Raw genomic sequence first — 13,321 nt, forward strand, 5'->3', positions numbered from 1 at the left:
GGATAGATCTACGGGGGAATGGAGAAGAGCCGATTCTCATAGAGTTATCAGTAGAAAGTGAGCGACTGGTGATAAAAGACTATATTTGTTTACTCTGGGAAGTGAAGAGAAAACAGAATAGAAAAGTGCGCGCGAACTGTAAATAACAGTAAGAACTTGCAAAGCTGTCCAACACAGTCCAACAGTAACACTGATACTGTTTTATACCATACCAGTAACTTTATGAGAATCGATCGTATCTAAGTATAGAGGAGGGCGGAAGTGTTACTATTTTTAAGCTAAGATTTTGGCTAAGATCATGTGTAGTATCTGTTCCCTTTCGAGGGGAATGGTGATGCACACCCGACGATGATCACACAGTCACAGTCCCGATGCAAGGGGTATGGGGCTGAGAGCGGATCAGTCGTTTGGTAGTTTGGTTTCGTGCCCAGGTTCTTTCCTGGGCGACATTTCCTTAATAAAAAACTACTTTTAAATGAAGATTATACACATCATAGAGAGACGGAAAATTTGGATTGTGAATTTTTCGCGAAAGCCGGATTAATGGGAATAAAGAGATTATTTGTGGTGGGAGGGAGTTCTAGTGTCAATGATGCGTGCAATGACTTTGTTGAGGCAAGAAGAAGACTGTTGGGAAGGCTATTGTTGGGTTTTGTACCGTCTTTGTTTGGTTTAGGGCGGGTTGAGCTGGTTTGGCAGACTTCTAAGGTGTGGGGGAAATATCCAATACGCAGAAGTTCGGTCAAATTTGGAGAATTTGTATATCTATTTCATGCTTAAAATCATCATCATGTTATTTCCCTCATGGATACTATAAATATTTATAAAGTAGCTTTCGAGGAGTTCATTTAATTTTTGGTATTTGTAATATTATTACAGTTTTCGTCTTGGTATTTTCGTGTAGGTATTTATTTCCTGTTTGGATGTTATTATTATTATTATTATTATTATTATTATTATTATTATTATTATTATTATTATTATTATTATTATTATTATTATCATTATTATTATTATTATATCTCATGGAATCGCAGTTTGTGTAAGTTTATTACTTTCCAGGTTAATCTTTTGAATTCCTCTTCTTTTGTTTTATATGTTTGCTTATTTGAGTTTTCATATTAGGGTCACAGGTGAATATAAAAGTTCTTGGTTATTTCTTCTATATTTAATTACTACTATAGTCTCTTAATTGTTGAATTCCACTTCTTGGTAATGAATTTTAAACGGAGAGTGTCTATGGCAGGTTGTGATGATACACGTGAGAAAAGTTGTCAGTGTATAGTTATATAGTATAGGTATATAGTTACCTAATATAATTTTGTATGTTGTCTATGGAGGTGGAGAGGATTTGAGGAAATGCGCTGTTTGCGAGATCATTTCTAATAGCTGACCGCTGTGATTTTTAAGATCATTATACCTGGCTTTAGTATGATGCTTTAAGATCAAATAAACTTCAAAAGTGATACAGTATAGTGATCAATATGTAAATCATCTTCAATTATTTATAGAGAGGGGATTTTGTTTGTGGGATGATTTTTAGAACAGATTGATATAAACAATCATACCGTATACGGTAAACAATAGTTAGTCAATATGACTAAAAAAAATTAGTCACAACGATGTCTCTATCGACCAGTTTTTTCTAGTCATTTGACTATATAACATTAGTTTTGTGACTAATTAAATTGAGTTTTCTGACTAATTAAAATTAGTCCTACTACGATGCCTCTATCGACCAAAGCTTAGTCCAGTGACTAAAAATATTAGTCATTGCAACTGTGACTACTTATTTAGGTCACAAGACTAGTTTAAGATTAAGTACTGATTAGTTAAGAAATGAGATAGTGACACACATTGTAAGTTTCATGGTAACTTTTATTAACATTCAGTATTAATGTAAAATGTGACAAATAAACATTCCATTTAAAAGTCATCTCATAAAGAACAGTAACAAACACTAAAGGTTAAAGAACATTTAAAACTAAAATAAATATTTATGGGAAAATTGGGAAAACTTATTTTTACAAAATTGTCAAAATCTTTTCCCACAAAACATCTTGAGAATACTTATGGGATTACTTTGAAATGCTCCTAAGCCATTAAGTTGGCAGTGTTCAACAGTTTTCAAACAATTAGACCCCCTGATGACCTATACCTACAATTTCTTAAAGACCCTCATTGTCCACTGACCATGCATCATTATGGGCTCCATCAGTTTCATCAAAATAGCAGCATGGAAGAGATGTGGGCAGACAAAGGGAAAATTGCGAGTACGCAGCTCAAATATAAAAATAGAAGTTTAGCCAAATAAATTATCTTAATTAATATTTAAATATACATAACATATATTTAATATACACAAAATAATATATCATATTTATAAATTTATTTATAAAAAATAATACCCCATGTCAAATCAAATGGTATAAAAAGGCCTTGAGTAGCTCTATATGACCTTAGCTGTTAAAAAGGGCCAGAAAATATCCTTATAATCTTCATCTTGAATTAGGAACTTGGAAGTGATATTATTATCAGTTTCTGATCATGGATGTGATGGTACAATATTAATGCAGAACATGTAAGTTGAATATGTTATTATCCTTGACGCAACATTAGGGTGGAACAGAAAACAAAGTAGTTAAAACATTTCTAGAAGTACTTTATCACAAACTATAAGTTATGTCTTGAATGGTAGAAACAATGCTGAGCTACAGCTACATGTTCCCCAGGGGACATCCCATATCATTGCAGCCATGAAGGGGTGCAAATGTTATATTTTTGAATTACCTCCCAGGGTACCCGATACACCTGAGTAAAGAGCGGCAATTGAGATTAAGTGTCTTCATTAAAGATACATACGTATCGACCACGTTGGTACATGAACCTACAATCATGGAATCATGTGTTCAGTGCCCCAACCATTCCGCCACAACTTCTCTATATCTTCACGTACTGTGGTTATTTCAGTGATTGCATAATGCGCACTATATATCACAGATTGTTCCTTATATGTAACTTAAGGTAGCATAAGCCCATTTAAAGCCCCATTGACTTACACACTAAATCACAAAAGTAATGTGGTCTCTAAGTCTAGATAGAAGTTTTCACTAGCTAAATGCTACCTATCACCGGATAGCTGACAAGTTGGCCTTTCATGGCACTAACAATTTTCTGTATCATGACCATGTAGATTTTTTGCTATTCGAGCCGGAAGTTTTCGTCACTTTGAAACAAACCTCTTCACTCAGAGGTAAACAATTTTCCTACGCTGCTCCTGGGAGGCCTAAAGGGGTCTAAAACTGCCTCAATTGACCCAATTTTCTCACCACATGTACATTCATGCTCTTCAACAAGCAAGCCACAAAAAACTATATTATGATTGATAACAGGTCAAAAAAGATGTTCCCCGCTGCTTTTTGGCACTTTTCCTGAAGGAGAACAATCGAAGGGATGGATATAGACTCTAATAGGAGTATGCCAACTTCAGTGAGAGATTAATTTTTTTTCATACCAAAATGATACTTTTTATAGTCGTCACAATATAAACCACAACATATTTCAATGCAATTATCATTTTTGGTCCATAAAGATGTCTTTTCAGAGATTTCAGTATGCACTGTGCAAATACACATATGAGCAATACTGTGTAAGCAGTAACCAGGTCTACGTCTGCAACAACATTTCCAGTCACCAATTTTGATAAACTTGACCAAGTTGGGTGCATTTATGATTCTTGCAGGTTTTATTGGTATCCGGATCACAGTCCACTTGGTCTGGCTTGCCACACCTGCAGCAACATCATCCAGAGAAGGGTCAGCGGGGAGGGCTTTTTCGTCTCTGGCTCTGAAATGTGATGAAATTGAAAACTACTTTTGTTTAGCTCAGTTGATTCCTCCCAAACTGACCTACAGGACATACCCCAATGTATTCCTGAACTGTTTGGAACATGTTAAACTGATATTGCCTGTCACTTCAGTGCAACTGTAAGTTACTTAGAATAAGAGAATTGAAGGTGTTCTTTGCCAAAACTGGATCATTGGGATTTGTAAGCCACAGACTAACTGTAACAGTATGTACAGTAGTCTAAAGGAAAGCTTACTGAAATGCTATCTAAATACACAGTTCACCTCAATAACATATCCAGTCCATTTAAAGGCTTATCCATAGGTTGTTACAATGTATTAAAGACAGGTGTAGGGGACAAGAGGTAGATAGGGGGCATAATTTGTGATAAAACATTCAAATTTGTTGCTCGTCAAAGAACAACAACATCAAATTACCTTATTCTCCATGGGTGGCAAGCACTGGTTCCTATAGTTACTACAGTAGATCTCCCATGGAAGTATCAGGATATCTATTTCTGCTGTCAGAGTTGTTTGGAATTTGTTGTTACCTCATCTAACCAGTTGAGTCCATTGATACCACAACCATTCAAAGTATATAGCTGTGAATGCTGAGGACTTGGCACATCAACTTTCTCTGAAAATTGACAAACAACAGAAAATTAATGATAGGCTGAGTAGAAAATGCATACCTTTGTGGATTATTTGCTAAATAAGACTCAAAACATTCTCTGTCCAGGGTATTAGCACTCAGCAGCCACTCCACTTAGGATACAGAACCCTACAACATTGGGCTACAGCTGGTGTAGACTTGGTCTAGGAAGTAGGATACTAACATAGCGCCACTATGAACCTGAGGCCTAGGCCTAAGCTAACAACATTATGGGTATTTCATGCATTGAAACTGAGTTTTTGTTCTTAGTTAAACACCAGGTACTTCCAACTTTATCAAAAATAACCTAAAATATGAGTACCATGTACTTTGTACCATGTACTAGAGCAGAAGGTAAGTACCACTCCGAAGATCTTCAGTTCATAGTGCACGAAATGCAGACCGGGTTGGTGGTCGACGAAGTGTCTAGAAACTTGACGTATGCTAGCCTACACCACAGGCGCTCGTAACATTATAGAATATAGGCCTAGTATACTAGCTAATAATACACATTTATATAAAATATGTCATATAAGTGTGTATTACTGCTTCTATAGTACTATACATCTACGAGCGCATGTGGGCTACACTAGGTAGACTAAACTCCTAGCCTAGCTTCGTCCTAGCGTTAGCCACAGTTTTGCTTGCTATGGCCTAACGTTATAATTTTACCCATACTTTCCAGCCAAACATATCGCGGATATTCAAACCTTCTTTGAACATTATGTCAATTGTGTCAATTATTATTTATTAGAATTTCAGTTGTGATTGAACTTACCTAACTGACTACATTTTGAAACTGCTTCTGACAATTTGTTACATGATTAAGAATCTTCTTATTTTGTTGATGGCCCTGTTCTATCTACAGTTAGGTAATGGCCGCAATATACGACGTACGACGTACAACGTACGTGCATACAGTATACATGTAATCGCCGGCCGTCGTCTGAATTTTTGATCTCTGATCAGCTGAGCACACGGTATTCTACGGTTCGATGATTGGATAAAAATAATGACGTCATTGGTCAAAGCTGAAGGTTATAGAAAGTAAACAAACAGAAGACTAGAATATTCTCGTCACGCTTACATACATGACATGCATAGTGAGTGTCAACAAAGTTCGTACAAATTTATGTGACTAATTTATGTTAGTCGAACGACCATGCAAATTGGTCTGCAACTAACGAATTGGTAATTACTAGCTAACTCTAGTCACTGTGACTAGATTTTTGCCATTCGTGACTAACTAATGTTTACAGTGATATACTCTTAACCTTAAAGTAACGTAAGATGCTATTTAACAGACCACTACATGTACAGTAATCCCTTTTGTTATTTTCAAGCAGTACATTAACAACACATTATACGTCGCAAATACAGTATGCGGGTTATATACATACACGTATTTATATATATATCGGGCCATAGCTTTCTCTATCGTGGTAATCGTCGTTAGCTAACCCTTAAGTAGTCATGTGATTTCTCAATGCCGAGCCGGAAATAAGGAGTACAGCTTGTCGTCTTTAAGAGGCTTACAATAGGTCTCTGGTACAATCGGTTAGTATATATGATGGTAGTATCAGAGCGCGTTATTTCCAACTTAAGTCGGTGGTTTTAACAGTGAAAACCATTTCTTACGAACTGTACCGTATACCTCGCATGGGTAATAAATATCAACTCACCAGGAAGACATACATCACACAGGCTTCAAAATGATTTGGATTGCTTTCTTCTTCTTCGTGTTTGTTTCATGTTCACATCTCTCAGATTCAAGTAAAATCTTGATGATACCATACAGTGGTGAGGGAAGTCATTATCTTTCTATGGCCTTGGTCGGTGAAAGTCTGGTATCAAACGGCCATAATGTTACATTTCTTGTTAGTGACATATTCGATCTCCGAGCCTCCCATCCTCATTATTCCAACATGTTTACGTTTCAAGTGTTTCCTCACCATCTTGGCAGAGACGGGTTTTTCGAAAGGAAGAAGAGTCAAGACGACAGATTGTTAAGTGGTGATGCAGTTTATCACGCGATTGTTGCCTTTGAAGACATTATTAAGAACTTTTCTATGGACTGCGAGGACTCTATAAGAGATGTTGCTCTTCGAGACCGTTTGGTTGATGCTGAGTTTGACTTCGCTGTAGTAGATCCAACCACGCCTTGTGGAGTTATTATAGCTCAAATGCTCTATCTTCCTTATGGACTATTCCTGCCTATTGCTGCAGTGCCCAATTTATCTCGATTCCTATCCGTCCCCGCTACGCCATCTTATGTGTCGTCATGGCAAAGCGGCTACTCAGACCGGATGTCATTGCCCGAAAGAGCTGTTAACGCGTTAATGGACATTTCATGGACCTTTTTCTTCAACGTTGCCTTATTCAGTTATCACGATGCCCTCAGACCCAAGTATGACGTGAGAAATGACGTCAATACTAGGCTGGGAATGGCCGATTCTTATTTCTCACTTAGTTTTGCTGATTTGACTTTGGAATATCCCAAACCTTTTACACCGAATGTGATTGGATCAGCTGGTTTGAATCTAGCAAAGGGGAAAGAAACGATGAGCCAGGTAAGTCAATTAGTGTATATGTATATATGACGTCATTAAGCCATTGTCTATCTTATATAACACAGAACTGCTCAAAATACCCCAAGTACAACGATAAGTAATAGCATATACATGAGGCATTGCTTTGATTGTATTAGATATATAAGCTTGACTTGATAGTCTTCTTCTTTGATATAGCTCATTACTTAGGCTGGTATGTAAGGTAGACCGGGTTTTACATGATCAATACATGAGATTTGTATGATCCATACATGAGATTTGTATGATCAATACATGAGATTTGTATGATCAATACATGAGATTTGTATGATCAATACATGAGATTTGTATAATCAATACATGAGATTTGTATGATCAATACATGATATTTGTATGATCATTACATGAGATTTGTATGATCAATACATGAGATTTGTATGATCAATATATGAGATTTTCATGGTCAATACATGAGATTTTCATGATCAATACAGAGAATTCGCGAAATGTCATAATAAACAGCCTGGCATGACGGTACATGATGTGGGGCTGGTTCTTGCCCCCCCCCCCCCATTCACGCAACAACAATAATAATTACCAGCACATTTCCATGTTCACAAATTGTGTTCGTTCAACTCACTTTAAATTACGTTCTTTGATTAACGCAATTACAATACCCTATTGTACAGTTTAAAGCTGCCATTTTTGTCCAAATTGTAAAAGCAATTGAAATGTTTGAATGCATCATTAAGTTATTGTAGATGTTACAGACAATCGTTCATCCCGGAAGAAAATTATACCCCCCCCCTCCCCTCCCCTTGAAATCTTGTATGGTAAAAATATCACTAATTCTGTGTAGGTTTCAGACAGACTACAGACAATCATCTAACATTGGGCTGTTCGTTTTGCCTATTAGTATATACAATATAGTTATACCATACCCGCCTGTCTTTCAATCTTGGTAAAATAAAGTCATGCAGAACCTGAATACGTTACATACCTTCTCTCCTTGAGTCATTAACCATGCACTAAAGGTTTATTTGGACCTAATAGAGTGACATTTAATATCTATATCATATAATCGTGTCCGTGTTATCCCTGGATAGTACACATACTATAGGTACAGAAGGTATAGCTAATGTTTGGCATGATTCCAGTATGCTACCTCCCGTAATAATTTTCTTTATTCTTCCACAATTTTTCAAATGAGTTTCATAAGGAAAAGGGGTTCAACGATAAAAAAGTTCGGCAGTATGTTTGCGCATAGACAGTAGCTCCCAATATCTACCTGTTTTGTTTAAGGTCATGCATTTTAGGGGTAGTAAACAAGAACTATTGCTTAGTGTTTTGTACGAATTATTTGCAAAATCTACACGCTGCCAACATTCATCACATTTGAAATATAATGTCGTTTTGTATTTAAGCAGTTTGAAATTCCCCTATATTCGTTAAGAGTACTTGAACAGCATGTGATAAAATACCCTGTACAGAATATAGGGGATATTATTCAACGCATCCGGTAGGATGTTTTAAACTAAATTATAATATACCCCGGATAAAGTACTCGGAGGGAGGATATACACTGTCACACCGGTAGTCGCTTCAACAAATCGACCCCTTCCCTCAAAGCACCATACGTGTATGCGCCGTGTATGAAATAGAATATATTTATTTAATGAATTTAATATTTGTAGTTGTAATATTTATTTTAAAAATAAAATTAATTACTGTTTAGTAATGTGACAGGAAGGCAACTGGACACCTTTATACTTGGAATTAATCATTCTTTACTTCTGTAACCATAATTGAAGGTGATATTATTTTGCCCTACAGGAGTGGAACATATTTGTAGATACCCATGGACAACGTGGAATGGTGATTGTTTCCTTTGGCACGCTTTTACATAACATTCCGGAACATGTTACCATAAAGTTGGTAGATGCTTTCTCTCAGCTTCCGTACACTGTCGTTTGGCAGCTATCACGTGAGACGCACGTAGCAAATCTATCCTGTAATATACACCGGTTTGAGTGGCTACCACTAGCCGGGTTATTAGGTAAGTCTAGTTTGTCGTTTCATGATTAAATAACGTAAAATTGATCCACAATCCAGACTAAATGACTTCGCAATGGAATGCCTGTTACATATTCAAAGACAAGTATTTATAGCTGCTAAATATAGACGGTATGATGTCAAAAGTGTGCCCCACGACACCCCTATATAGGTATAGCCATGTAAACAACGTTCAATAGATTATGTAATTAATGACTTTGACATTGTTGATTGCAAACAAACTACAGATTCCGATTATTATTCTTTGCAGCTCAAGAGAAGACGGTGTTGTTTATTAGCCATGCAGGAATAAACAGTATGTATGAAGCGATATATTATTCCAAACCAGTCCTGACTTTCCCCCTGTTTGGAGATCAGCCTGATACCGCTAGACGGGCTGCAGACAGACACATGGGAGAACATTTACATCTATACAGAGTCAAAACTCACGAAATAGTCGACGCCATTATCCAGATAACAACTGACTCGAGGTAAAACATTTTTTTATTCAGTTCTTTGTATCTTTGTGCAGATTTTCTGAGACCTCTGCTTTGTCACAAGGGTTCTCGGAGTATATGAGTTAATATGTGTTATTAAGTACCAAGAGTAATACTATGGCTTGATAATTGGTAATATAGGACACATAATAATTGTAAGTGGTGACGAGATTCCTGTTATGGAAGGTGGTACTTTGTCCACAGCGTTGTAAATCAACAACGAGCAGGGCGTAGCCAAGTGTTTTGAAGAGGGGGTGGGGGCAAAGTTAAATGTTTGTCCCCATTTTCAGGCACATAGCAGTGAATCGATGCCTGGGGGAGGGGTATATGGGGTGTCCCCCTCTCCTTTTGAAAATTGTTGTTTTTTGACTTAGATGCAAAATGGTGCTATCGTTTCCATTTTTTTACTACATTACGCTCTAAAATATTCCTTATTTGTACAATAACTTATAACTTGGGGGAAAAAACGAGAAATTAATGTGAGCTCCTGCGCGGTCGAAAACCATCCGGTTATATCACATGTTGCAAAAATATATATATGTGAATACAAATATATCGACACTCAGGTAAATACTGCAAATATTTTCGTGGTTGACCCCCCCCCCCTCCCCGCCCCCGCACGTAGCGCACATATTCTTGAAGTGACTTTTCATTACATTTTCTTTAGTAGTCTAACACACACCCCCCCCCCATCATCGACCCCATCCCCAGGTTCGAGTACATTCCGATATTTTTATTTCTTTTTTGGGGGCTCCCTTAAATTTTTCACCGTCGCCCATTACTTCCCACAAAATTTCTGTGGGGGCACTCTGGGCCCCTGCCACTCCCCGCTGGCTACGCCACTGACAATGAGTATATTCTCAATATCTTACATTTTCCAGCACGTTTAGAGCAAAGTAAATATTAAAAGGTACATATGGTACATAAAGTACATATGGTACATATGGTACATAGGGTAAATATGGCTCGTTTCTTGGGAAGTTGGGGTGGAGCAGAGGGTGTCTTTATTTCTCCCAAATCTAATCTAAAATTCGATGAAAACGAATCTACCCAGAAGTTGATCAATTATGATCTATTTCGAGGAAAAGTTTCACTATATGTGAACATGACCCAAACTCTGCCGCCCTCTGCACCACCCTGTAGTGTAATAGTTGTGCTATGTGACCTTGAGGTATATTATGTTGTCAAAACTTTCACATATACGAAGGGATCAAATCTAGTAACATCAGTAATGGATAAAAATTAAAATCAGGTCAAGATTCATATTGACTATTGATCCGATAACTTAAAATAATGGAATCACACTCAAATAACCCTAAAACACTACTAAACACCGTGTTATAAGAGCCGCTTTATCCTTCAATCTATTATTGTATGAAATTATAAGGAACCATATCTTAAAACGCAAGTTATGGTTGCTTATGGAATCTATTTTATCTCCTCCATCCAGTAGCAAAGTTAACGTCAAGCGAGTGGCTTCGATGTATCGAAACCAACCGGATCAGGCCCGAGAAATACTTCCATTTTACATCGAGCAGTCCATCAGATCAAAGTCACTTCTCTTACAACGTTGTAAAGGACAAACTATGGGTGTTATTCAGTATTACCTGTTAGATGTCATATGCTGTATCACCTTCACCACCGGTCTTGCCCTGATAATGGCTAAGAAGATGGCTTCCTACGCATACGAGTGTGTTTTTGAAATCCTGTAACTTTACGACGACAACTCGGCTTTAAATTAATAACAATAATACTCGGAGGGTTGCGTAATAGATGAGCAAATTACTTGCCTACTGTATTTGCATCGATTTCATGGAACAAACTTCGTTGTCTGCGCAAGATAAAGATATGTCATCCCGCAACAAAATAATAATTCTCTTCCCCCTCCCGTTACACCTGTCGAGTATTGTAGAGTGAAGGAGAATATGATAGTGGACTGTTTGACAGTATAGCCTGTTTTTTAGTGTATAGGCTCAGCCTTAATATGTTATTTCGTATGTTATATCGTATGTTATATGTTATATTTTATATCGTTTGTTATTTCGTCAGCTCAAACATTGTGAAGAAACGACGCAGAAATGTGTTCGAGAATAAAACTCCCGGCTACATTTGTTCTGCTTCTCCAAGTAGTTTAAGCCATGATAACTGATTTCGTGCGACATGGTCATTCATTATTCTGAGAGCTGTTAGCACAGTTTCCTCTCAACCTGCATGCTAACCATGCATAGTTCACACTGCATGTTCTTCCTTTGTTAGAGTCTCTTCACGAATAGAGGGCGAGATTTCCAAATACACGGTTAGGGATTCGCTGTTAGAAATATATTGATTTCATTATTTTAGTTTTTTAACCAATAAGAACATAAACCTAGTGTATGCTTTTCATCGTTTGTTCACATGTACTTTGGATGTACTTCTTTATTGCATAAAAAATATTTGAACAAATACCGTGTTATTATGAAGATAGCATATTCTATTATGGCGTTCCATGATTAAAATCGTCGCTGACCCCTCTGCACCCTTATTATTACAACGAGGTTCACATGTCTGCTTTAATTATAAAACAACATGCTAATGCAGAGTTATATAGTTTATCTCGATGAAATTAATCTAGACATGAACTCATATCATTCAACGAAAACGATAAACGGGAAACGGTGTCGCATTGTTCTATGCGATTGATCTAACACACGAATGTATATGAATCATAAATAATGTATATTATTTGCAATATATGTTGGACGTCTGAATATTATAATATACACAAACTGCGCAATCAGCGTCTCCATTTGTTGTATGAATCTTTTACTATTATAGGTATACGATAGTAGTCCTATGCGTTATGTGTATACTAACCAAACTGATCCACTTGTTCTCGATTGCAATATTTAATATAGCCTATATTTACGACCTGTTTTTGTCTATCGTTATTTCATCCAAGCTACAGTTAGCTGAAACACGACTTGTCTCCGTAGTTTTTATTTGATTTCCATATAAAATTCCTGAGTATGAAATTTCCTTAAGTGAATACACGATCCTTGAGAGTGAATTTGAATTACATGTTTTTCACCATGGTACAAGAAATAACTCCTAAACCTTATTGTTATAGATGTATAATAACGTGTAGGAGTATACACGACACGCACTGCTCCGAAGTTTATTTTGCAGTATTATACATAAGTGACTGCCTTAAACGTTATCTGTATAGCTTCCAGTACACCAATATAAGTACTTTACTTGATGCTCTATCCCCCATCCACACCACCTACCCCCACCCGCCCCACCTGCCCCCACCTGCCCCGTTCACGTTAAATCAGATAGTTACATGTCAGAGAGAGAGAAATGCGTCGATGGGTCAGTAAAATGCTTGTTGAAGTATGAAAATGAGAGACCATTATTGACCTTTCTAGCATGCAGACAATACTGCCATCCCCTAAATAGTTGATATTTGGTTATGTTGAAGAGATAGTTTGGTTTGAGTTTGGTTCCTTCTAAAACATCTCTGTTGTAACAAAAGAAAATGTTAAGACTATTGGTTAAGACATGGTTTGTGTGTTAACCAGCACTATCGAATGCTCGACATTTAATGGACATGTTCCCTGAAATATCGAATACTCGACATTTAAAGGACATGTTACCTGAATAGGGTACAATGCTCCTTGAAACTCGAAAATGAAGCAAATCTATCCGTCATAAACTTCAGAAGGTTACAAATCAAGCAATGATCAT

The 13,321-nt window shown here is 36.9% G+C and overlaps 1 protein-coding gene and 1 long non-coding RNA gene across 3 annotated transcripts; one reads left to right on the forward strand and one right to left on the reverse strand.

Moving 5' to 3' along the window:
- Window positions 1-1,584: 1,584 nt before the first annotated feature.
- Window positions 1,585-5,760, reverse strand: LOC139969029 (uncharacterized). Its single transcript, XR_011793624.1, has 3 exons — window positions 5,276-5,760; window positions 4,284-4,482; window positions 1,585-3,846 (listed from the first exon to the last, which is right to left on the reverse strand). It is a non-coding gene; the product is annotated as an uncharacterized lncRNA (long non-coding RNA).
- Window positions 5,761-5,983: 223 nt separating this feature from the next.
- LOC139969028 (UDP-glucuronosyltransferase 1A6-like) lies at window positions 5,984-12,502 on the forward strand. Of its 2 annotated transcripts, none has more exons than XM_071973728.1 (4): window positions 5,984-7,067; window positions 8,880-9,102; window positions 9,370-9,589; window positions 11,049-12,502. In XM_071973728.1, exons 1-4 carry the CDS (start codon window positions 6,210-6,212, stop codon window positions 11,305-11,307), a joined length of 1,560 nt encoding a protein of 519 aa, XP_071829829.1. In that variant the 5' UTR covers window positions 5,984-6,209; the 3' UTR covers window positions 11,308-12,502. The 2 variants fall into 2 exon arrangements, with proteins under 2 accessions (XP_071829829.1, XP_071829828.1); XM_071973727.1 differs by having other exon boundaries at window positions 5,992-7,067; window positions 11,046-12,502.
- The last annotated feature ends 819 nt before the right edge of the window (window positions 12,503-13,321 follow it).

The sequence above is a fragment of the Apostichopus japonicus genome, chromosome 6, assembly GCF_037975245.1.
Source record: "Apostichopus japonicus isolate 1M-3 chromosome 6, ASM3797524v1, whole genome shotgun sequence".
Classification (NCBI taxonomy): domain Eukaryota; kingdom Metazoa; phylum Echinodermata; class Holothuroidea; order Aspidochirotida; family Stichopodidae; genus Apostichopus; species Apostichopus japonicus.

Excerpts from the sequence above, each read along its gene's own strand:
- LOC139969028 (XM_071973727.1), top strand. The coding sequence starts at position 6,210 with ATGATTTGGATTGCTTTCTTCTTCTTCGTGTTTGTTTCATGTTCACAT. Across the intron at positions 7,068-8,879 it reads GGAAAGAAACGATGAGCCAG|GAGTGGAACATATTTGTAGA; the intron begins GTAAGTCAATTA and ends TTTGCCCTACAG. Across the intron at positions 9,103-9,369 it reads ACCACTAGCCGGGTTATTAG|CTCAAGAGAAGACGGTGTTG; the intron begins GTAAGTCTAGTT and ends TATTCTTTGCAG.